We start from the raw sequence: 21,457 nt of genomic DNA on the forward strand, positions 1-21,457 counted from the left end.
GGGCTAACAGGAACGGGGTTGAATGGCAGCCTTGTACAGCTGGACCCTGCATTGCACGAGATGGAAATACGTTCGGAGTGGTGAGTAGGACTAGGTATTCTTGGGTTTTCCTGCATTCTCATTACAGAAATCACGATATGTACTCCCAGCCGTAAAGTTAGAAATCTATGACCTTTCCTGGGTTCAGTAACCAATAAGGGTCTAGGCTCCTCTTCAAGGTCTTCATTACAGCGATAGTGGCCGAACCCAGCTCTTTCTCCAGACATTCCTTTTTTCCGAGGCCAATTCCATGCTCGCCGGATACTGTACCATCCATCTTCAAGGCCTGTGTGATCATAGTATCAACACAGCGCTTCACTCCCTCCACTTGATCGGGCTTTTCCGGATTATACATAACCGTTTGGTGAAAATTGCCGTCGCCAACGTGGCCCAACACAGTTGAGAATAGACCAAGCTTCGAAGAGTTCTCCTTAGACTGTTCGACAATCTCAGCGAGGTGGGATAGTGGGACTGCAACATCGGTTGACCAAATCTGCGTGCCTTCTGGTCTGATCGCAAGCATGGCCCAAAGGGCGGACTTTCGTGCTGACCAAAGAGCTTCCATCGTCTTCTCGTCTGTAGCAGAAACAAATTCTGAACCTCCATGGGCGGAACTAATAGTCTTTGAAGCCCCGGTGCTATCTTCGACGGTCCGCTGCGAGCCGGAGAATTTGATAAACAAGGTCGGTTTCTCTTGCCAGAGCTTTCCTGCAGTGCCTCCAACTTGGTTCAAAACTCGCATCTGAACATCATCCATCAGTTCCAAGGCAGCTAGAGATACTCCGCTGCGAATCATCGCAGTCGCCGCGTTAGATGCTTCCTTGACGGTTGGGAAGGCGACAGTGGCAACACCGAAATGCGAAGGCACATTTGCCAACTTCAAAGTTGCCTCCGTGATAATACCGAGAGTTCCCTCGGATCCGACAAATAAAGAATTCAAATTATATCCAGCGGAAGTTTTGCGCGGTCGGCGACGTGTTTTGATGACGGATCCATCTGCAAGAACGACTGTGAGATTCACGACCCAGTCTTTCATTGTTCCATAGCGAAGAGCGTTGGTCCCGCTGCAGTTTGTCGCGACCATTCCCCCAATATGAGCCGTAGGACTGGGATCCAGAGGAAGAAAAAGACCCGCCGGCTTGAGAGTATCGTTGAGATTCACCCAATTGACACCGGGCTGAACAACGACATCGAGATCTTCCTCATGGAAGGCAAGGATCTTGTCCATGCGAGACAAGTCGATACTGAATCCGGAATGAGGCGCAGTGAAGTTACCCTCCACGCTCGATCCCGCGCCGAATGGAATCATGGGGATTCGGTATTTGTTGCAGATCTTTGCAATCAAAGAAACCTCCTCGGTAGAAGTAGGCATGATGACCGCGACCGGGCGAGTGTCGATGTTTGTCGTAGATGCCTCAGAATACCCATGAGATTCAAGGTCATCTACATCCATGCTCACTGCATCTTCGCCCAGAAGACTCTGGATTTCCCTCGCGGCCTGCCAATTATCAGCCTGAAACTCTGCCACGCGGCTCCGAGATTCCTACCTTGAGCATCGTCGATTGATCGGCGTAAGAGGGCTTGCCCACACTCTCTTTCGGCCCTGCATCATTTGATCGCAGGATGCCAGCCGTAGCTAAAACTCCAACAGCCACGCCTACGGCTCCATATGTGAAGGGAGTCAGCGATCGTGATGGACCCGTGGCGGTCGCGTAACCTCGGCATGTGGCTCCAGGGGCTCTGACGGCTTGTCTCCTTGCGTGAAACGAGGATATATTTCCCAGCCTTGATATTGATCGCTTCATCGTGTCACCTTTGCTTGGTTTTCAATCGTTAATTGCTGGTCGCTGCTGCTAGGGAGACGGCGAGTGGAGTGAGCGACCGCGACAAAACATTGACCCACAAGCCCCCAGAAATAGTAACTCCGATCGCTCCTTATCCAGTGCTTCTTGGTTCCACTCTCGAGGTCTGCCCCAGTTCTTCGCTGCTCCATCTCCATGATCAAGCACAAGTCGTACTACTGCCCAGTGAAAAGGTTACATTGATTCTTTCTAATCTTATGATACTACAGTACTGCTAGTAGTTGAGTTCTTGAGTGCGCGTTTAACACTTCGAATAAGTACCTCTAGGTACATGAACTTGAATTGGTATATATAATCATGCCAAGGTGGCTCGCGCTCGTAACATGTAATGCGTGGTATTTACATCTAATTCATCAGATCACCAACTCCGAGTCCGCACTTACTAAATGCAAACATTGAAAACAATTCGATCTTCCCCACTGGACCTGTTGGACAGTATTGGAGAATACTAGTAGGCCCTACTTAGGCATTCTCTGGCAGCTGCTCGGGAGCAGCCTTGCTGACCCTGCGACCCTCATTCTGCTTGCGATCCTCAGCAAGTGCAGAAGCAAACTTACTCCTTTCGCGAATCTGAGGACCCTTCCAGTAGAACACGTAGATGGGGGCAACGACAACACAAGACAGACAGGCCAGGACGGTACTGGCATACTCAACATGCCACTTGCTTCCGATGTTGTTGTACATGGGTGTTGCGTACATGGCTGATATACCAGCGAGGAGATCACGAGCGAAGGCGTTACCACCGCAAGCAGACGCCGAGTAGGGACCATAGGCAGCGATCATGTAGTCGACCGAAGACAGGTAAATCGCGTAATTTGCGATACCAACCATGGTAGAGAAGATCATGGATGCAATCCAGGGAATTCCACGCTCTTTACCAAAAGAAGTCCAGGCAAAACCGAACAGCCCGATCGGCTCGAACGGTGCCAGGAACAGGAGCCATTTCATGCGACGCTCAGGTGCCAGTGCATCATTGCCCTTGGTCCTTCTGATTTTCTCATCTCGCCAGAACCAAGGGAAGTATGTGAAGTACGCGATGAAGTAGGCAAGGTTAATGGGAATGATAGCCCAGGCCTGTGCAAGAATACCGAAGCCCCATCCCTGCTCGTACACGATAGCGAAGCTCTCCAGGAATGTGAAGATCAGGGCATCGGAGAATCCAGACAGCAGTGACAGACAGAAGACGATGGGCTCGGTCAAGAGCATGCGGAAGGGTCGCCACCAAATCTTGCCAGCCTCCTTGAGGGACACACGGGGGTTCTTGAGTTCGTTCGGTCCGTACACGTTCGGATCTTCGCCACTTTTACGACGACGCTTAGCCTCCCTATCCAGGAGGATGGTCGATCGACTTTCGGGCATAAAGAAGATAATTGCCTGAGTGACACCGCCGAAGATGAGCTGGATCCAGAAGAACCATTTCCAGGTGAGGACTGATCGCGACATGTTAGTCTAGGTCTAAATCCAAAAAAAGAATGAGAATGATACTCACATCGCTGGATTGGGCCACCAATCACACCACCAATACTGGTACCAATGCAGGACGAAAGAACAATGAAGGCCAGTGGGAACTGTTGATTATCGGGTTCGTAAATATCGGCAATGAGACCAAGAGTCACACTACCACCGGCGGTCGAGAGTCCACCCTGTGACTGGTTAGCAGATGAAGGTGACATCGACATTGAAAGACCGAGAACGACGTACCAATGCACGCGCCACAACAATAGTACCCCAATTGGGTGCTAAACCAGCAGGGATTTGCCAGATGTTGATCAGGAACATGGAGAGCTGGAGAATGGGCCAGCGACCGAATTCTTCACTCCATGGTGCCCACAACTCGCAACCAATGGAGTAGGTGACCAGGTAGGCCATTTGACCAGTCCGGGCATGCTGTTCGCTAATATCGAATGCTGCTGCGAGGGGCTTGACAGCATTGGGATAGACCGAGGTGTTGAAGTTCATGGACACCTGGACGAAAGCGACAGCAGCGAGGTAGGTCCATTTCTTCCAGCGAGGCCAGCAGTAGCCTAGCACATCGTACGCGTCTTCCTCCGTTAGCTCTCGCTTTTCGGTCGAAGGAATCAAATCATCGTGTTTCTCGGTCGAGGGAATGAGATCATCGCGCTTTTCAGCGGATGAAATTGAGGAGTCGGTCGCCATCCGGGGTAATCGTGGGATGGTCGGGACTGGGGATTGTTGTCAGCGCGAATTCTGCGACTGACATTCCATCCCTTTTCTTATGTACACCGAGTAAAACTTTGATGTTGAGATTGCCCTTCTATCGTCATAGCTCTAGAAACCTGATTAAAAAGAGGGTCCTGTGGAGTACATTTGGGTGGTGTGTGGGTCGGCCGAGGTGGATGCGGCTATGTTTGCAAAAATTTTCGCGATAATTTTGATAACGCCCACTTAATACTGTCTAATTTATAAGGCAGTCCATGGGACATATACAGAAACTCATTCAACCAAATATTTTCGATGGAACCTTCTCAATTTTCCTTCTCCCAAATCATGTCCAGCCTCGTTGGAAGCAAGTTCTGAAGAAGCAGCCAGATCCCCAAAAGTGGAACACAGCCCAGAGGATCGTTGGAAAACTAGCCAATCACACTGACGGGAATACCTCGGGAAGGGTTGAGGAATGCATCCGAGGCTAATGGCGACATGGATGATCGACGGGGGCCGCACGGGTACTTGATAGCATCGAGTCCCTTGGGAAGGTTACACGAAAACGAAAATTCGGGTACAAAAGTCGGCTGGGCGGGAAGGCAAAATAAATCTTGCAAACTCCAGGTACGTGCGTTTATTTCCGTTCGAAGATTTGCGAATCTGGTACTGATTACTACGAAAAGATTTTGCGTCATACCGGTTTTCACGTTGACCCACCCGATGCTGTTCACGAATCCCCTGCACACTTTATGCCCCACAGGTAAGTATTCCGAGGGGGGGCTGACGTCAATCAACGATTGCAAACAGCTGCTGTCGCAGTGATAGTATATGCACGAATCCGAGGATCCCCGCATGAGGACTTGATTATGTACCCCGGGGGGTAATTGGGGTTCTTTAGCATCTGTCGTCACTGCGAAAAGCCTCAAAAAGCGACCTTCCCCCGCCTCAGCAATCAAACAATAGTATAATGTGCGAGTCCAGACTCGGCGTGAATGATGTAGAGATAGACGCCACCTTACTCCGACTCTTTGCCGCCCCGAATAGAGGCCGACGGCCGGTGCCGATTCGGAGAAGCCAATATGCGCTCGGTGTGGCGACCGAGACAAGGAATGCCGAAGTTGCTTTAACGTTGATAGTGGGATTTTATCGCGTGGTCAATAAATAACGGAAGCATATTTTTCATGGGTGCTCTCGGCGAGGCATATTTATGGCCCACTTTTCAGTGCCCAGTCTGTTGTATGCCCAGTTACCAGTTGACAAACACATCTGGTTCGGCGGGAGTATCAACATCCCGAATGCCGAGGCCAGGTAGGCTTCAGCGATTGCGTGTGGATCCAGCATTAACAGGAAGGAATCGAGATATACCACCTGACGTTCAGTGTGAAGAACGATGGGTCAACAAAAATCGGAAGCATCATGATCTTGCTTTACATGTTTGATCCAGGCTAGGACTACATCCTCTCATAGAAGATAGTTCAACCCTTCTTTCGATATACGACAACTTGTCACGAAATTTGACATATAATTCTAGATATACCTGCTGTGAAATATGAGACTGTCTCACATCTGAACGTGAATTTTGCTGCCTTCGGCGAACCACCTGGGCACTTCTACTCGCAAAAAACAACATTAGCGAGCGAGCATTAGTTATGAAACGCTCGTGAATATTCCGCTACCACCAACCACTTTTATCATATTAGACTGCTCATAGTAGCAATAGTTGAACGATAGGTCGAGAAGACTTGATTCAATAAATTGCAGCGATATAGAATGTCTACGACTCGGAGGAAGGAAATATTCCACCTTTGCCAAGCCCTGATGAAAGGGCCCAGACCATGGTACGATCGCAAGTGGGTCTAAGAGAAGGGCGCTATGAGTGCCTAGTTTGCTACTCATCGTCTACTAGTAAGAGCAAAAAAAAGAAATTATATTTGCATATAATTCAAATTACGTCCATTGAGCCCTTTGTCTCTACAGTGGATTCTAAGTTCCAGCGTTCAAGCGTTTGAAGAATGATGAATGCAACTTGATTGTTGCAACTTAAAAAGTTGAATGTATTGCCCGGGGGGCATCATGGCTTGCAAAACCACCGGGGGTATACTACCTACTAGGACTCAAGGTAACCGATTGAAGATTCCAAAGTTATATCACGCAATATTGAAACCTTGGAAAAGACTGCAAGTTTCAGCACAATTCTCAGGATTTGCTTACTCTGCAGAATTTGTGTTGGAAGTACACGTTCCAGGTGGAATTAGGTTGATCGTTCACTATCGAATCAACCATTTGCGCCTCGAAGAGCGGGAAAAGCTTATCAATAGCGCCAGTGATAGGAGCTTTCCGCATTATGGGTCTCTTCTTATATATAACCCCGTTCGGCGATACATTCCCTCAAGCTCCGAAACCAGATTCTCTCTCTCTAATTGATTTAGGGCTGCCCCAGGCATCCAGTAGACGTGCCTGCCATTTGCCCAGGTGTGGATTGCTTCGCTCACTCTTCTGCTTCATCTACTAGTACCTTTTCATGTTTCTTCGTTTCATCCTCTAACCACCCCTCGTACTTGTACTGCGCAAGTAGTGAAACCTTCCCGATTTCTGGAAGTTGTGGATCCAACATCACCCCGACCCTCGCAATGGCAGAGACAACATCAGACAACGCCGATGGAATTGTGAAATTTCTCCGTGCGATATTATCCTCATCATCGGGCCAGAAAAGACAAAGTTGCGTGTCCATTCCGTCGTCCTTAAGGGTTCATCAAAGATCTTTGCCGCCATGTTCAAAGCAACCTGGAAGGAAGGCCGCATGCGATCTTCAGAATGCAGATAACTTGCCAATCGAAATACAGCTCCCCGACGACGATGCAATATCTTTCAAGTACATCTGCACTGCTATTCACGATCGAAATCGGAGACTTCCCGAAGCCTTTACTGCGAAAGAAATTCTTGACATTGCTATCATGGCTGACAAATATGATTTTCAGAGGCTGTTCTTTCAGAAGCAAAAGTTGGCTTTAGCCTGACGACAAAGAGGCTGGGGAGGTCATGACTCTCACTGCAGCCGCCTATCTATTCCGTGATGCAAATGCCTTCAAAGATCTGACAGCGTGGCTAAATTTCAACTACAGCGGCTCGTATGACATGCTTCTTCTCACTAAGAATATTGTACATTGTATAATTTACTGGCAAGAAACAGTTGGTAAGTCATCCGAGATCGTATTCAAATTAGTGCTCAAAGCTCTGGAGCCCACGGGTATTAATTGAATGAAGTCAAACCAGACTTACTTGAATGGTTAGGGTCCTACAGATCCCCTAGTGGCCCCATAGGTCTCACTTGTTGTGAGTTGTCAAGTATCGGTGCACAATATTGTATAAGGCTACTCGAGGATAAGGAACTTTGGCCAAAGAGCCTTAATTGTGTCTCTGAGCCTATATGGCAAAGAGCAGATCAGGATAATCTACTTAGTCCAAAAAGTTCGTTGACGTGCACATGCGAAGTCGGACGTGATTGGAAGAATTACTGGCTAACGCGTGCGATCGATTTGGAGAATGAGGCCAAATGTGTGAAAGTTGAAATGGGCCTTTGCCTTGCGTGTGTTCGCAGAGGGGAACCGAGTGATGTACGCATGAACAGTGAACATTGGAAGAAGGAGCACAAATTCTTTGTTCTCAGAGTAGATACTCTGCACCAAATTGGCTGAAATTTGTCCTAGTGCCGAAATGAAAATCCACTGATAGCCTCGATATTGAAGTTCAAATATTTAATGGCTTCTCTGTGTGCCTGTTTGATAAAATTGCGAGCAACTACATATTGCTGACTGTCAAGCTGAATATTATTCAGCTGTCTGGATGCGAATTGGGCACAACTCGCGTCGCTCAGGCTACACCGCACCCCCGGATTCCCACGTTTCCGCCCTAGTCCATTTAAATAACCCGACTAGCCTAGCCTCGCTTTTGATTTCTCATTCTCCCAGGGCTAGGCGTACCGCAGACTTCTCTTCTTGAAGCTTTCGGCCCTCCTATACTGCAACCGGAGTAACTGCCAAATACGCGGTAAAATATCACGATGACCTCCCATCCCATCCTTTCTTAATCGACACCATCCATGGAGAAACACGAACCCCAATGAGATGATGTGCTCTATCCAAAATCCCCTCGGCATCACATGGCATCTTGGAGATAATTTAATGACGCTAGGATAATTGGGAATTCGGATTGAGACGAAAAGGGATTAATTGTGGTCTCAAGAACCACTCCGGGTACCATCTCATCCGGCTATATTCCACAGGCGGACGGTACCAAACCCCGGCAACGACAAGCTCCCACATTTTCGCATTGTGTGGGTGTCGATTGCCGTTTGCCTCTAGGTACCAAAATTTAAGGAAGACAACACAGCATGTTGACATGATGCCAATTTGTGTTTACGTGAAAGATCGTCTTCTAGATTACGCCCACGGGTACGAGCGTAGAAATACAGACAAATGGTTGTATCGACTGGATAAAGTCGCGTCAATGGATTGATATGTATCATAATATATCCATGGATCTTCCATCTGAGACTTAAGTACAAGCGACGAAGTTGTTACCGCTAGCACCAGTGTGAGTGATCACACCAGCAAGCTGGTTACCAGTGTTGAAGATAACACGGTCTGCGCCAGGAGAACCACCGCTGTAGGCGCTGCCCGAGCTCAGGATGGGGAATTCATAGTAGGTGCCGCTGACGGAGAAATCGAAACCCTCGTAGTTGTGGTAGACGTGGGGATAGGAGTTCTCGGTCGAGCCCGCGGAGTAAAGCTTGTAACCGGCGGATTTGGCAGTGCTCACAGCGCTGCTGGTGTAGCAGTTGCTGCCACAGGTGTAGGCGCAGGCGCGGGTCTGGAGATCGGTGGGAATGGCGACAGCAGCGGCACCGGTCAGGAGGAGGGTGGTAAGGGTGATGATCTTTGGATTTTATATCAGTATAGAATACTTCGGGGATGGAGAGTGAGTGTTTGTACCTTGGTGAACTGCATCTTCCAAGGTTTGGTTGAGATCAACGGGAGATCAGCTGGATTGTATGGATGATCTTCGATATCTTGATGATCAATACTAATAGCTGCTGGATCTTCAAGACCTTATATACTTCTGTCATTGTATAAATATAATAACATCCCCCAACTTTCCTCCTGGCACCCCCTCATCTTCAGCCGAAACGTCGCCAAGCGATGTTACATTTGACCTTCCCGTCGACACAACAATCCAATTGGCCGCGTGAACTGCAAGTCCAGGAACTACTTTCTTCTCAAGAGCAGCCATACCGCAAAAGGAATATCGGCCGATCTGCAATGATTAAGGGATGATTTACAACGCGGAGATGATTGGGTGAACCAGCAGCGTGAGAAAGTGACTGGCGCTCGGAATTTGGACATGTGCCCTCTTCGTCGGCACTGGGCTGAATCTGGCATGGACCCTTTGCATGCCGAAGCAAATGTTTCTGCAGGTTGCTATCGGACCAATGGGTAGACTTGTTTACGGCCACGATGTGAGTTTAACGGTCAGATCGTCGAGTTGATGTGGGGATCCAATTTGCATAGCTAAGAAGTCGCTTGTCGATATTCTTAGCTCGTCGTAAACAAACGTAAGTTCCTTCGGACAATGCAAATTAAACCGAAATTTATGGATAAACAATAACAACTCGGTCGCAATGGGTTTGGTTGTTGCTTTATCGCAGACGGAGGACTCCGATGCATCTTGGCGCTCCGACGGAGTCCGAGTTTGAGGAGGGCGATTGCATACCTCCACGTTATAAATTCTATGCTGATTTATTGATCTGCAAGGTAGTATAATATCTAGGCAATATATTATACGTTGAGACAGGGATATCATTGGTAGCAATACATCAAATTATTGCACCAGTCAGAATGTTTGGTTCTCACACTGGCATTGGCAGCATATGTGACCTGCGTTAATTCGGTCCGCCAAGCAGAAAACAATCATCTCAATCAAATGCCTTGGAACTTGAAGGAATCGTCATGATTAAGCGCCCGTGCATGCCAAGGTGGCCAGGTCGGCATTGAATTAACGTTATTAAATGCCGGGAATTGAAGAATATGAGTCGGCAAATATATAGTACATTCCAAACTTCCAGACCTTGGTTTTCAAGTTCAAGTTCATTTCTGTTCCAAGATTCACAACTTGAAGTTGAAGCACTCCAGTAGACTCCAGGAGCCTATTGCCTAGTACTTGGACACCTCAGTCCGCACCCGCGCTCCAATACAACGGCCCGGATGCCAGATAGCAAGCAGAAGGACAACAAGAGCGATGGGTGCGAATTCAAGACAAGCAAAGTAAACCTCATGAGTCGACAACTTTCCACCCAGACCCTCCGCTGTCTCCGCCAGGCGAAAAATAGTTCGCAAGTAGACCATGATTGTAGCAACCGAGAACGAGAGGCAGAAAAGACGAAGGCCATTTTGCTTGATAGCACGACGAGCCCGGAATTGGAAAGTGGACATGAGAATGACGAAAATGCTCATAGCGAAAACCTGATACGACAGACCACCTAGGAGGATGTGGTTTGCTGTAGTTGGATCTTCCTGGCGCGATTCCTTCACACCGACCAGTACCGCACCCGCAATTTGGACAACCGTCGAGATAACATCGGAGGTGATGAAGAAAGCCAAGATGACTTTCGGACTCAGGAACGAGTATCGGCTGCCCAGTCTTGGAATGAGTGCGGAGAGAATTGTATAGATGCCCGCGGCGAGAAATACCGGAGCCGTCACAATGAAGAAGTAATTCAGAACAAAGTAGATGAGATTGTAGGGGTTCTGCTTGGCCGAAAGAGATCTGGCGATGTATCCGATAATTTCGAAGACCAACCCGACGGAAAATGTCATCCACCACCAGCTGCGAGTCGTGATGTTCTGCACCGTATGGACGATGAGATGAAGGAAAAACCACGCGGCGGCGAAAGCTGCGACTGCGATGGATGGCGTGTAGCCGTAGATAATTATGCTGGTGTCATTTTCCCCGTGGGGGACTGGAAAATTCGGGTCGATGTAGCCAAATGAGCGTTCTAATTATAGTCATTAGAATATGAATAATCGAAGTTAGTCTGAATGGTTTGAAGACGGACCAGCGATCGCGTTTGCACCCATTTGAAAGGCCGCGCGACAGAAGGCGCAAATACTAAGTTGTGAGGGTCCCCTGATGCGGAATTTTTGGAATCACCATGGCGAAGCGCCTGACTTATGTATTTCGACTAGTGAAGAGGCTAAGCTGGCCGAACTTGAATCAGTGAAGATTCGGCTAGTCAGCGGCGTCATCTCAACCACGCCGAGTGGTGCCAAGCTGTCGATGGGAGGCGGCGAGTGCTCGATCGATCCGAATGATGGGCTTGGGGGTGCGATCGGCGTGGGTCCGCGAGCTCGCTTAGGGGATTACCTTGGCTTGAGAACCTTGGAGAAATGCCGAGCGCCATTGAAAATAGAAAGTGGTAAGTTCCTTTAGCATAAATAAGGTAATTGAAGGCTAGCCGACAACAACATCCCGAAGACGCGTCCACCAATGCCCTGTTTCCTTGGGTGGTTCTTCCTCCTCGGCAAATTCCCTTCTGCCGGTCTGAATATCCATTTCCTCCAATTTGACCCACTTTGTCTTCTTCCAGAATTTGTAGATGATAATGAACAAGGCGAACACCGGTAATAGGATGTAGTTAATCACAAAGTCGTCAGGGCTGAATGGCTTGAGAAAACAGGTATACCCTTGGAAAAAGACGAGAAATACATTCAGGCCCAGAGAGAAATAAGTTCCCCAGGGGTAAAATGCAGCGCGGAAAGGGAGTTTCGCAGGATCCTCGCCCTGTGCGACGAGCGCTTTGCGGAAGCGGATGTGGCAGATTCCAATGACGGACCAGACCAAAAATGTCGCGACTAGAAGTTGTTAATTGATTGCAGATATTTTAGAGATGTTTGGTGACATACCTCCAGACAGAGTGATGAGGGCCGAATAGACCTTGCCTGCACTGGATGACTGGCCCAAGAAGACAATACAGGCGAAGACATTGGTGAAGATGAGGCCAACCCAAGGAACCCCGGCCTTGTTCGCACGTCCAATAAATTTGGGTGCCTTTTCGTTGCGGGACATGTAGAGTAGCGTTCGCGATGCGACGTATAAAGAACTGTTGCCTGCGGAGATCACACTGATGACGATGAGAGCGTTGATGAGGTGTGCAGCGGGGAGAATCCCAGCGTCTGCAAGGGCGATTGTTAAAGGCGAACTGGCGGTTTTTGATGTATCGCCAAGAAGTCTCTTGTCATTGTATGGCATGAGGATTCCGATGAAAAATATGGTGCCTGGGAGAAGTTAGGCTACGTTTCGTCCAGGAGAAACATGTGACTAACCAATGTAGAATATTAAAATTCGCCAAAAAACTTGCTGGATGGCCCGCGGAACAGCCTTGCGAGGATTCGCTGACTCTCCAGCGGTGATTCCGACCCTGATATCCGGTCAGCCGTGAACAAAATAGTAGAAGGATTCCGCAACGACATACATTTCGGTTCCAGCGTAGAGTGTTCCGGCAACGACAAATGTCTTCGCAACACCATTGATCGAATCTGCAAAAGCACCCGGTTGATGCCAGTACTTAAAACCAATAGGCTCAGGGCCAATACCGCCGGAACTGATGATAATAGCAAGAATGAAAAACACTATCAGTGCTATCACCTTGATCCTGGGAGTTGTTAGTAACGTGCAAGTAACTTGAGGCATAAATATTACTAACAGTGAAAGCCAGAATTCCATCTCTCCGTATGCAAGAATTCCTAAGTTCGAAAGTCCAAGGAACAGTGCCCAGAAGATGAGGATCCAGCCCCATTGCGGTACGGCCTCAGTCCAATATCCAATAACGAGAGAAATCGAGTTGTACTCGTTGGCGAGGACCTGAAATTAACTACCATTAGCGATCTTGGGCCATGCATAAGGCCCGGGAAATGGAGCAATTCTCCTTGCTGCCGCCGCACTCACCGTCACCCATAGCCACCAGTATGCCCAGCCCAATGCAAACGCGAGAGAATCGTCGATGAAACGCTCGGCATATTCGATGAAAGAACCGGTGACAGGAATGAGGGTAGCCATTTCGCCCAAAGATTGCCTATGATGATCAGCAAGTCTGTCATCGGATCGCCTTGCATTGCAGTAGATTGACCAACATGACAAAAAAGACACTGAATCCAACCAGGAGGAAACTGATCAAGGCACCAGCAGGACCTCCTTCATGGAGAGCATTTCCAGAGCTAACCAACAATCCAGGTCCAATGATACCTACTCAGTTAGTCTCTGAATCCAGATACCCAGCAGCAGAGTAGAGTCGAACTCACCCCCGATCGCGATCATCTGCAAATGCCTCGACTTAAGCTGGCGCTTCAACGGCGCCTCAAATGGATCCTTAACCCCATCGATTGGGCTGCTCGTCTTCTTGATGCTATTCTCAGTATCCGTCGCGCGGTATGCGACCGCATCGATGTCAGTTTTGTCCGCCATCGTCTCGGCGCATTGAAGCTTGATCGTTCAAATGCGAAAATCTGAAAAATGCAAAGCTGCGCAAGGGATGCGTTGAAGAGAGAAAAAAAGCTGCAGGTCAACCATTTTGATCAACACGAGACTGCGGGGCCGACGGTGCTCTCCGATCCACCGTGCTTGTGATTGTGTGTGGTAACATTTGAATGTGGGCTGCGTTCATTTGCTGAAAATGTCGTGATGGGCCACGGTCGCGCTGCGTTTATTGTGGGCGGTGGATTGGGGTTGTGGATTGTGGTGGATTTGAATGGACTTCGGTTGTGCGCAGCTGGTGTGGCTACCAGTGGATTGTGCGAAAACTGAACGGGAATAATAGAAGCCAATGTGGTAGAGAAATTTCGTAGTTACCAGTGTATTTAGAGACTTGTGTGAGTACTCGTACATGCTCGTAGGGTTTGAAAGGGTTGAAAGGGTCAGGAACAAGTGGAGAACTCGCACGCCATAAACTCAACGATGAGATCAGCTGGGTCTGTGTGTACGTTATAGACAGCCCAGAGAAATGTATGAGATGAAGCGTCTACTTTATGACATGGAAGAATCATCTGCGAAATACAAGTCAACCTGAATTCCACTTTCATTCCAACCTTAAATCGGCAAAATTGAGTGGTGTGACCGTCGGCATCGGCATCCAGATGGTCGGCATGTGGGGCCTGGATTTAAGCTTATCAGAGAAGATGCGATAGATAGATCGGGACCGACATTCCTAAGGTTGGCCTATTCAATCACAGCTGGTGATTAAAAGTTGCGCTTGCCAACCCGGAGTGGGCTCTGGAAACCGAAATGATGCTTTCTTATTTTCCCGACTGTTCCAGGGCTCTTAACATGGGAATCGTTTCTCCGGTGCGCGACGCGGACAGGGTAAGTAATCCTCTGGGGACTCTGCAGAGACTCACTGGTTGAGATCTTTAGCCCTCCTTTGCTTACAAGATCACAGGTCTCGAGAGGTATAAATGCCAGGTGTGTTGCCTCATATCCAGGTCCTTGTGAAAGAAGAAAAGCAACACAATCAGAAAGAAGAAGAAGAGCATGAAAATAGTCTCCGAGTCCATCGTGAAAGAATAAGTGTAGAAGGGATGGAGACATGAAGAAATGAATAAACGGAGAATGGTGAGAAGGAGGGTGTTTTAGAAGGGCTACCCCCTTTCCTCGCAGGAAACCAAAGTGAATTGGACACACTGGCAGGCGCTGGCGAAAAGCAAGACGATGCAACAAGCCCTGGAGGTAGGCGCCGCCGGGAGGCATTCATCCCCGGACTCACGCCCGCGCCTCCCGAAGCTTGGGTTACTCGCTCGATCTCCAAATCAACATCTCATTGATCGAAAGGGGAGCAGGTGGATTCTTTTCGGAGTACTCAGCTGTGCCCTTCCAGCGCGGGTGAGGCTACCCAGGATATTAAAATTCCGGGTAATCGTATCTCTTACTATTGTCATGTCTCTTCTAATAAATTATAAAAATCTTGTGATCGTGATAATCAGGTCTAAGTATCGACGATGTCCTTCCTCCTTGGGCCTCTTCCGTTTCGCGAGCAGAATTGGTAGTGGGGAGGGAGGGTGAAATGAAAAAGAAATGATGACAGCTACCTCAGTAGTGGGCGGCTGGGCCTGGGCGATTGCTGTGCCTAGTGAATGTAGACTATCCTTGACATAATTCGACATGACAGTAGTATGTAACGCTTACTGACAGGATTTACGCTATAGGTGGGTGATCAGTGGATGTAGGATCAATGCATATATTGTCCACAGTTGATGGATGACCATATACTCATCGATGATGAGAGAGGGGGATCATAAATATATGCGTATAGCTGAGGCTCGAAGAAGTTGATACTATGTTGCCATGAACTGACTAAGCCTCTGAGTAACATGATGCCCCTGGTCTCAGAATCATCCATTTTGGTAAAAATATACATCCCATGATTGCACTAGGCTACTAACTACTACCCCACTCAATTTAAATTCAACTCAAAAGAGAGCTCCAAGTTACCTGTTTCAACGCGACAATTCGCATGTCAAGCTTACAGTGCAGGGAAAGGGCATACATCAATGGGTGTGCCACACCTTACTCAATTACAGCAAGAAAGAATCCATATAGGCAATGCCGGTATCTATTGCATCTATCATTTATTTCATAACATTCATATCCTACAGACGAGACGACTTCTTCTCTTCCTCACGGCCCTGGAGGTTAGGGTGGGGAGAGCGAACAGGGCGGGTAACAGCGTAGAAAGCGAGACCGCTAGACTTCGTCGAGAACTGGCCGGAAAAAGATCCATGTCAGTGTATTGCTTTTTTCTGAGCGACCCGGCGATTTGAGCGCGGAAAACGGGTTCTCGTCGTAACGAACCTTGACCTTTGTCCCGACATTGAAGAAGGCGAAGTCACCTGGAATGAGGTGGTGGGTGATGCCGGTGGCCTCGTCCTGGGGAAGCAAAGTGTCAGGATGGATTGAGGCAGAGAGGGAAGTTGCAGGTGGAACCAATTGACATACCAGAACATCGATCTGTCCGTTCAGGACATACTTAGTCTCCTCGAAGGTGTAGTGGGCAGGACGAGCGGGGCCAGCCTCGATCTTGTAGAAGCCAGAGGTGAAGTATGCAGGGCTGTGGGTGGTCTTGGTCTGGATGGAGTGGAAGTCGGCGAGGGTGGCGTTCTCTCCTTGGGGAAGGGGGGATGAACTCAGAGCCGGCGCCCTTGATGACAGTGAGAGGAACGAGGTTGGTAGACACTGGGGAGGAAACGAGGGTCAGCACCATTAACAGTTCCCATATAAAATCGCAAGCTTGAACAGATGGCGGGGTGGCAGCAGTACTCACTTTTGGTGAGAGATGTGTTGGCGATTCAGATCGAAATAGAAAAGCTCAACCAACAACGTCCGGGGTCGCCTGTTATAAAGATTGGAGCTCCGCATCGGCGGCATCCCCGAGGGGAAGTCCTGGCGCGTGTCTTTCCCTCATGAGGATGTTGAGTCCCGGCAGCATCACCCGAGAGTGGAGAAATGGCCGGCTGGCAAGCCCGGTGCCTCTCCAATGAGGACATTCTGATCAGTCGAATAGCATTGCGTGCTTCTTCGAGTCTCTCATAAGAGGAAGGTATTCGTTCGAAAACTTCAGAAAACAATGATAATAAGACGCTGGGCTAGCAAGTCTAGTCGATACCTCCCCGCTGCCTGCAATCATTAGAGGAAAGTAAAGTCGATGCTTGCCTATTCGGTTCGGCGCAGGATCGGCCCGTGTGTGCGGGGAAGCCTTGATTGAGTGCGGGGTCGTGCGGGGAGATACAGAGAGTGTGAGGAAGGGCCGTGAGGAGAGGAGCCTGTTGGATGCAATTGTTGTCTATTCATGCTATTAATTTTATCATTAGATCTATTTTCATCATTATATTCATCACCACCACCACCACCATAATCACCAACATGGGTCAATTCAATTCTTCACCCCCTTCCGTCGCAGCCACATTGTCAGCGAGAAACACACAATGCCAGCAGCATAAGCACACCCAGCAAAGGCGATCAAACCCCAATACTCGCCATTGCAGCGGTGGAGAATTTCTCCCGCAATCGGAACTCCTGTCAAAGCCCTGTGAAACGTGTTAGCATGGATATAGGTACTCAGGAGGAGAAGGGGGATACTTGAACTCACCCAAAGCTGACAATGGTATACACCGTCGTATAATAGCGTCCGTAATTCTCAACAGGACACAATTCCCCAACACAAACAGGAACAAGGCTGATATTACTCCCACTGGCGAAACCAAAGACGACCGAGAAAATTATAACAGCAACAACATTCCCACCGGCCGGCATCCAAATCGCCAAAACAGATATCAGACAAAGAATATTCGTCAAGAGCAGGGTGTTAAATCGACCAATTTTATCAGCCAGAATGCCGGGCAACCACCGCCCCGGAAACGAACCCGCGTTCAAAAACACAACCATCATATAAGACAATCTCCGATCAATTCCATTAGCCAGAGCATACGAAGCAATATACTCAAGCGGGATAAAGAAACCCCACTCAATAAAGAAAACACCCAACGTGGTAAGCGCCAGAACGGGATTTTTGAGTATACTCAAATCAGGCAAAAACACCTTCGCCGACGGCGGCGAGGGCGGTTTAGGCGGGTGGTTCGCCTTCACGAGAACGACGCCAGGAATGAGGAGGACCAGTGTAATCAATCCAATAATCCTAGTTGACCATGCGAACCCAATCTTCGGAGCAAGCATCTCAAGAACAAGTGGAAAAATCACACCACCGATACTTCCACCTGACAACGCCAGACCCGTCGCAGCGCCACGTCGACGATTGAAAAAATGCCCAATACTAGCAACCGGGACAATGAAGATAAAGCTAGTTCCCATACCACCCAGAATCCCGATAACGACGAGGAAATGCCAGTAGAGGGTGCAAAAGCCCATAGCGACGAATGTGATGATAATCAGCGCGGAACCAATCCACATCAGTAATCGTGGACCGCGAGCATCGAAGATAGGACCGATCTGAATACCGCAGAAGAAGACCATGAAATTGTATATTCCGAAGATCCACCCGATTTGGCCTGCGCTTAGGGCTGAAAGTTGGTGGGTTGATATCCAGGCTTGGTAGATTCCGATACTGTTCATTAGGCCCAGGCCGCCCATTATCGAGCTGAAGCTTCCACCTACGACTAGGTTGGCTTGGAGACCGCCCTCTGGGTAGGTGGTGTTATTTTCGACATCGGTTTTGGGTTCGTGGTGCATTTGGTGGATAATTTGTTGTGGACGGGTGAGAGTAGATCGAAGTAGGCGGGATAAATTGTAGTATTATAATTCGAGGATAATTGGCGTGAAGATCAGAGCGAGTGTATTGATCGAAAGTATAGATAAACCTTCAAATGAAAAGCATCAAAATCAGGACAATGGAAGCTTATTATACCTAGATCTATCCCAACCAAGCGAAAACTTTTCACCTTGCCCGAGTTCGACCACCCACTGGCTCTTCTGAAAACATCATTTTTCTCGGGGCTCGCCTGCACGTTTCCATCCATTCGCACGCCATGCGCTGCGCTGCCATGCGATGCCGAGTAAGAAAATTCGCCGATGGGCGAGACGACATGTGCAGCGGTGCGGCACGGGGCGGCGTCACAGTGGCGCATATGGATGCCGAGAACTATCAGACCGATATGCACACAACGACCCAATCAAGCTCTCGGTCCAAACGGAAAATTTTCATGGTTTCGTGAATCTGGTTGGGCGATGAGTTCGCCGATGCCGAGGACTTTCTCTGGTTGCGGCGGCAAAATTGCCAAGGTTCGGCCATCGGCGGAGTCGGCCGTGGACGATGCGTTATTAGTACGTAGTTAGTTTAGTCAACTAGTAGTGGAGCTGTTTCATATTTCTTTTTGAAGTATATCTGAGTTGGCCGAGATTTGTTTAGGTCGTTTTGGGTGGTGGTGAATTGTTGTCGGGAAAGCGTCGGCCTTCGAGTTTTCCAATACTTCGTCAGTAGAGAGAGCAATGGTGTAGTAAGTTGGCGATGTTTGCCGCGGATCTTCTTCTGCTATTATTATGAGGCTCTCTCGTACTAGTTCTAGGATAAGGGACTATCGATGGGGAAGACAATTGTGTTTATGCCAATGTACTCCAGGGTCATCCCGCTACGTTATACAAAACCGAATTGTAATCCGACGGAGTCAAGGAAAGTAAATGTTGGGCCATGACCAAGTGATAGTCGGCAAAAAGTGCCAGTGCTAAATACAAGAAAAGAAAATACACCCGAATGGGAAGACTATGAAAAGTATTGACCGATAAAGAGAACACCAATACCAACACCAAGACCAAGACCACCGAGTCCAACCAACCCGACCCATTCCGATAAAATCCACCGGCTATGCGACCATCCCAACCACGGACGGGAAAAGGAAAACAGAATTGAAAGACGCCTACCCAATTAAGAATTTCTTGTTGATCTCACGAGAACTGACGGGTCCGCTTGGAGGGGCTCGGCGAGCGGAGGTGGGCCTCGCGGTCTCGACTGCGTTCCGTGACGAAATCCATACTCGGCGCTTCAAGTCTCAAGGGCACGTTTTCCTTCTCGGCATCTGCGGCGGACGACGGTGCGAGCTGGTGCGACTGCTGTTGTGGAGGGAACCCATAGTTGGGCATCGAGTGGTGGAGCAGTCCCGGGTGGTACATTCTATTCATATCAGAGGAGTTGGAGTATCCTTGTTGCTGCATATAGCCTTGCTGGTTGTTAAGGTTGTTTCTAAACGCGCTAAGGGACCAGTTGCTGACAACTGTCATGACACACATGGCAACCAGGAAGATAATCTGATACGAGAAGGACAAGTTAGCCGAAGATCTGCATCATAGTGGGGGGAACTGCCGAGTAGCTGTAGCTGTGACTGCAGCTGCAGTTGCAGCACTACGTACCACCGCTTTCCAGCTGATTGGCTCGATGAAAGAGTTAATTATTGTCGCCATGGTGGCCGCCGATAACTTCGCGTGGCCGATTTTGGCCGGATCACGATCCATGCAGACCTGCCAGGAATCGCACATCTTCTTCAACGCGGGTGCGCGATGCGGGCTCTCGCAACCATTGGTCAGGTAATCTCTAGCACAATCGTGGATCTCAGTGAGAATCCCACTCGACTCTTGTTCGGCCATATGCTGGAATTCGCCGCGGATGGACTGCAGGACGGACCAAACGACGTACACAGCCATCGAGAAGATGGATACGTTGAGCGTCAATTGCGCCCACCAAGACAGGATGCTTGGCATATTGGGGTGTGATTCGAGGAAGGTGAATAATTGTGATAAGGCGGAGCTGTTCGTCGCTTGATCGTGCTTCTTTGAATATCTCTTATGGTTGTTCGTTTTGCCTGGTAGCCCTTCGCTACTGCTGGGTCGATCACTGTCGTCGTCGCTATCCACGCGAACTCGTCGGCCAATCTCCTTGTCTCGTTGTCTCTTCTTGAAGACCCTACGGGCAACAGCGCCGGAGTAGTGATTCTTGCGAATCTCCCCGCGACCCGGACTGGCGTTGGGAGCGAAGCGTCCGCGGTTGTTGAACAGGGAGTTTTGTCGTTCGTGTCGGAATGGCTGCTCTGGGGTATCTTCGTTGTCTGCGTTTTCGGGTGAAGAGAAGTTCTCTGCGCCGGAGGAGAAATCGATCTCAGCAGGTTTGCGCGGTGTTGTCCAAGCTGACTGGCCAAATCGGGGGGGTCTGTGAAGAGGTTTGCGAGGTGTAGGGTGCTGGCGAGGGCGAAGCTGGTTGTTGAGAGAAAAGGAAAGGATGCGAATTCGGAGCGCGGAGACCGGGGACTTTTGTCTTCTCAGGAGAACCAAATGCGCTGTATGTGCCTACAATGGGATGTTTGTTAGCAAGGAACCATGTCAAAGCCAAAGGCGCATGGAATAGAATGGAATGAAATGCATGGGAGGGGAGGGATGAAGGGCGCACGCTTCTTGTTTTCATGCTGCAAAGCGAACTGATGGAATCCGGAGCTGGCATCACCAGGCTGGCGATGTTGCCACTCGAATTCCATCGGACTCTCAGCTGTTCTGGACTGCATTGTGTGGGCTGCAGTTGGTGGATGGGAGGGGAGGAGGTTGAAGTTGAGGTTGAAGTTGGATTGTGGGGAGAAGTTTTGTTTGGGTAAACATCACCTCCGCGGCAACGTGACTGCACGGGGAGTACTAGTCACTATACACTATGGGACACTACACTGCAATTTGGATTATATTGGGAGGGGATGTAGTCTTTTTTAAATACTACAATGCAGTACAATGTATTACAGTGCAAGACTGATGACATACTACAAGGAGAACAGAGACAATAGATTATAGACAGCACTGTAGACTGCGGA

General features: G+C 49.0%; 9 protein-coding genes across 9 annotated transcripts; 1 reads left to right on the forward strand and 8 right to left on the reverse strand.

Annotated features, from left to right (window-relative positions):
- Window positions 1-157: 157 nt before the first annotated feature.
- N7481_006954 (uncharacterized protein) lies at window positions 158-1,595 on the reverse strand (the record flags this gene model as incomplete). The annotated part of the gene is made up of 2 exons (XM_057266173.1): window positions 158-1,537; window positions 1,587-1,595. The coding sequence occupies 2 exons, from the start codon at window positions 1,593-1,595 to the stop codon at window positions 158-160; spliced, it is 1,389 nt and encodes a 462-aa protein (XP_057120374.1).
- A 768-nt stretch (window positions 1,596-2,363) lies between these two features.
- Window positions 2,364-4,058, reverse strand: N7481_006955 (uncharacterized protein; the record flags this gene model as incomplete). Its single annotated transcript, XM_057266174.1, has 3 exons — window positions 2,364-3,331; window positions 3,391-3,544; window positions 3,603-4,058. The coding sequence occupies 3 exons, from the start codon at window positions 4,056-4,058 to the stop codon at window positions 2,364-2,366; spliced, it is 1,578 nt and encodes a 525-aa protein (XP_057120375.1).
- A 4,560-nt stretch (window positions 4,059-8,618) lies between these two features.
- Window positions 8,619-9,070, reverse strand: N7481_006956 (extracellular guanyl-specific ribonuclease RntA; the record flags this gene model as incomplete). Its single annotated transcript, XM_057266175.1, has 2 exons — window positions 8,619-8,999; window positions 9,056-9,070. 2 exons carry the CDS (start codon window positions 9,068-9,070, stop codon window positions 8,619-8,621), a joined length of 396 nt encoding a protein of 131 aa, XP_057120376.1.
- Window positions 9,071-10,273: 1,203 nt separating this feature from the next.
- Window positions 10,274-11,197, reverse strand: N7481_006957 (RTA1 domain-containing protein; the record flags this gene model as incomplete). The annotated part of the gene is made up of 2 exons (XM_057266176.1): window positions 10,274-11,115; window positions 11,176-11,197. The coding sequence occupies 2 exons, from the start codon at window positions 11,195-11,197 to the stop codon at window positions 10,274-10,276; spliced, it is 864 nt and encodes a 287-aa protein (XP_057120377.1).
- Window positions 11,198-11,570: 373 nt separating this feature from the next.
- N7481_006958 (amino acid permease) lies at window positions 11,571-13,580 on the reverse strand (the record flags this gene model as incomplete). Its single annotated transcript, XM_057266177.1, has 8 exons — window positions 11,571-11,971; window positions 12,023-12,394; window positions 12,443-12,537; window positions 12,592-12,771; window positions 12,823-12,980; window positions 13,065-13,191; window positions 13,250-13,361; window positions 13,418-13,580. 8 exons carry the CDS (start codon window positions 13,578-13,580, stop codon window positions 11,571-11,573), a joined length of 1,608 nt encoding a protein of 535 aa, XP_057120378.1.
- A 2,177-nt stretch (window positions 13,581-15,757) lies between these two features.
- Window positions 15,758-16,532, reverse strand: N7481_006959 (uncharacterized protein; the record flags this gene model as incomplete). The annotated part of the gene is made up of 4 exons (XM_057266178.1): window positions 15,758-15,868; window positions 15,960-16,034; window positions 16,104-16,305; window positions 16,429-16,532. The coding sequence occupies 4 exons, from the start codon at window positions 16,530-16,532 to the stop codon at window positions 15,758-15,760; spliced, it is 492 nt and encodes a 163-aa protein (XP_057120379.1).
- Window positions 16,533-17,037: 505 nt separating this feature from the next.
- Window positions 17,038-18,350, reverse strand: N7481_006960 (uncharacterized protein; the record flags this gene model as incomplete). The annotated part of the gene is made up of 2 exons (XM_057266179.1): window positions 17,038-17,191; window positions 17,254-18,350. 2 exons carry the CDS (start codon window positions 18,348-18,350, stop codon window positions 17,038-17,040), a joined length of 1,251 nt encoding a protein of 416 aa, XP_057120380.1.
- Window positions 18,351-18,646: 296 nt separating this feature from the next.
- On the forward strand, window positions 18,647-18,832 carry N7481_006961 (uncharacterized protein; the record flags this gene model as incomplete). The annotated part of the gene is made up of 1 exon (XM_057266180.1): window positions 18,647-18,832. One exon carries the CDS (start codon window positions 18,647-18,649, stop codon window positions 18,830-18,832), a length of 186 nt encoding a protein of 61 aa, XP_057120381.1.
- A 727-nt stretch (window positions 18,833-19,559) lies between these two features.
- On the reverse strand, window positions 19,560-21,163 carry N7481_006962 (putative nuclear envelope protein Brr6; the record flags this gene model as incomplete). Its single annotated transcript, XM_057266181.1, has 3 exons — window positions 19,560-19,919; window positions 20,022-20,941; window positions 21,052-21,163. 3 exons carry the CDS (start codon window positions 21,161-21,163, stop codon window positions 19,560-19,562), a joined length of 1,392 nt encoding a protein of 463 aa, XP_057120382.1.
- Between the last annotated feature and the right edge of the window lie 294 nt (window positions 21,164-21,457).

The sequence above is a fragment of the Penicillium waksmanii genome (genome assembly GCF_028829765.1).
Source record: "Penicillium waksmanii strain IBT 27052 chromosome Unknown utg000007l:1.0-4314555.0:1.0-4317578.0, whole genome shotgun sequence".
In the NCBI taxonomy this organism is placed as follows: Eukaryota; Fungi; Ascomycota; class Eurotiomycetes; order Eurotiales; family Aspergillaceae; genus Penicillium; species Penicillium waksmanii.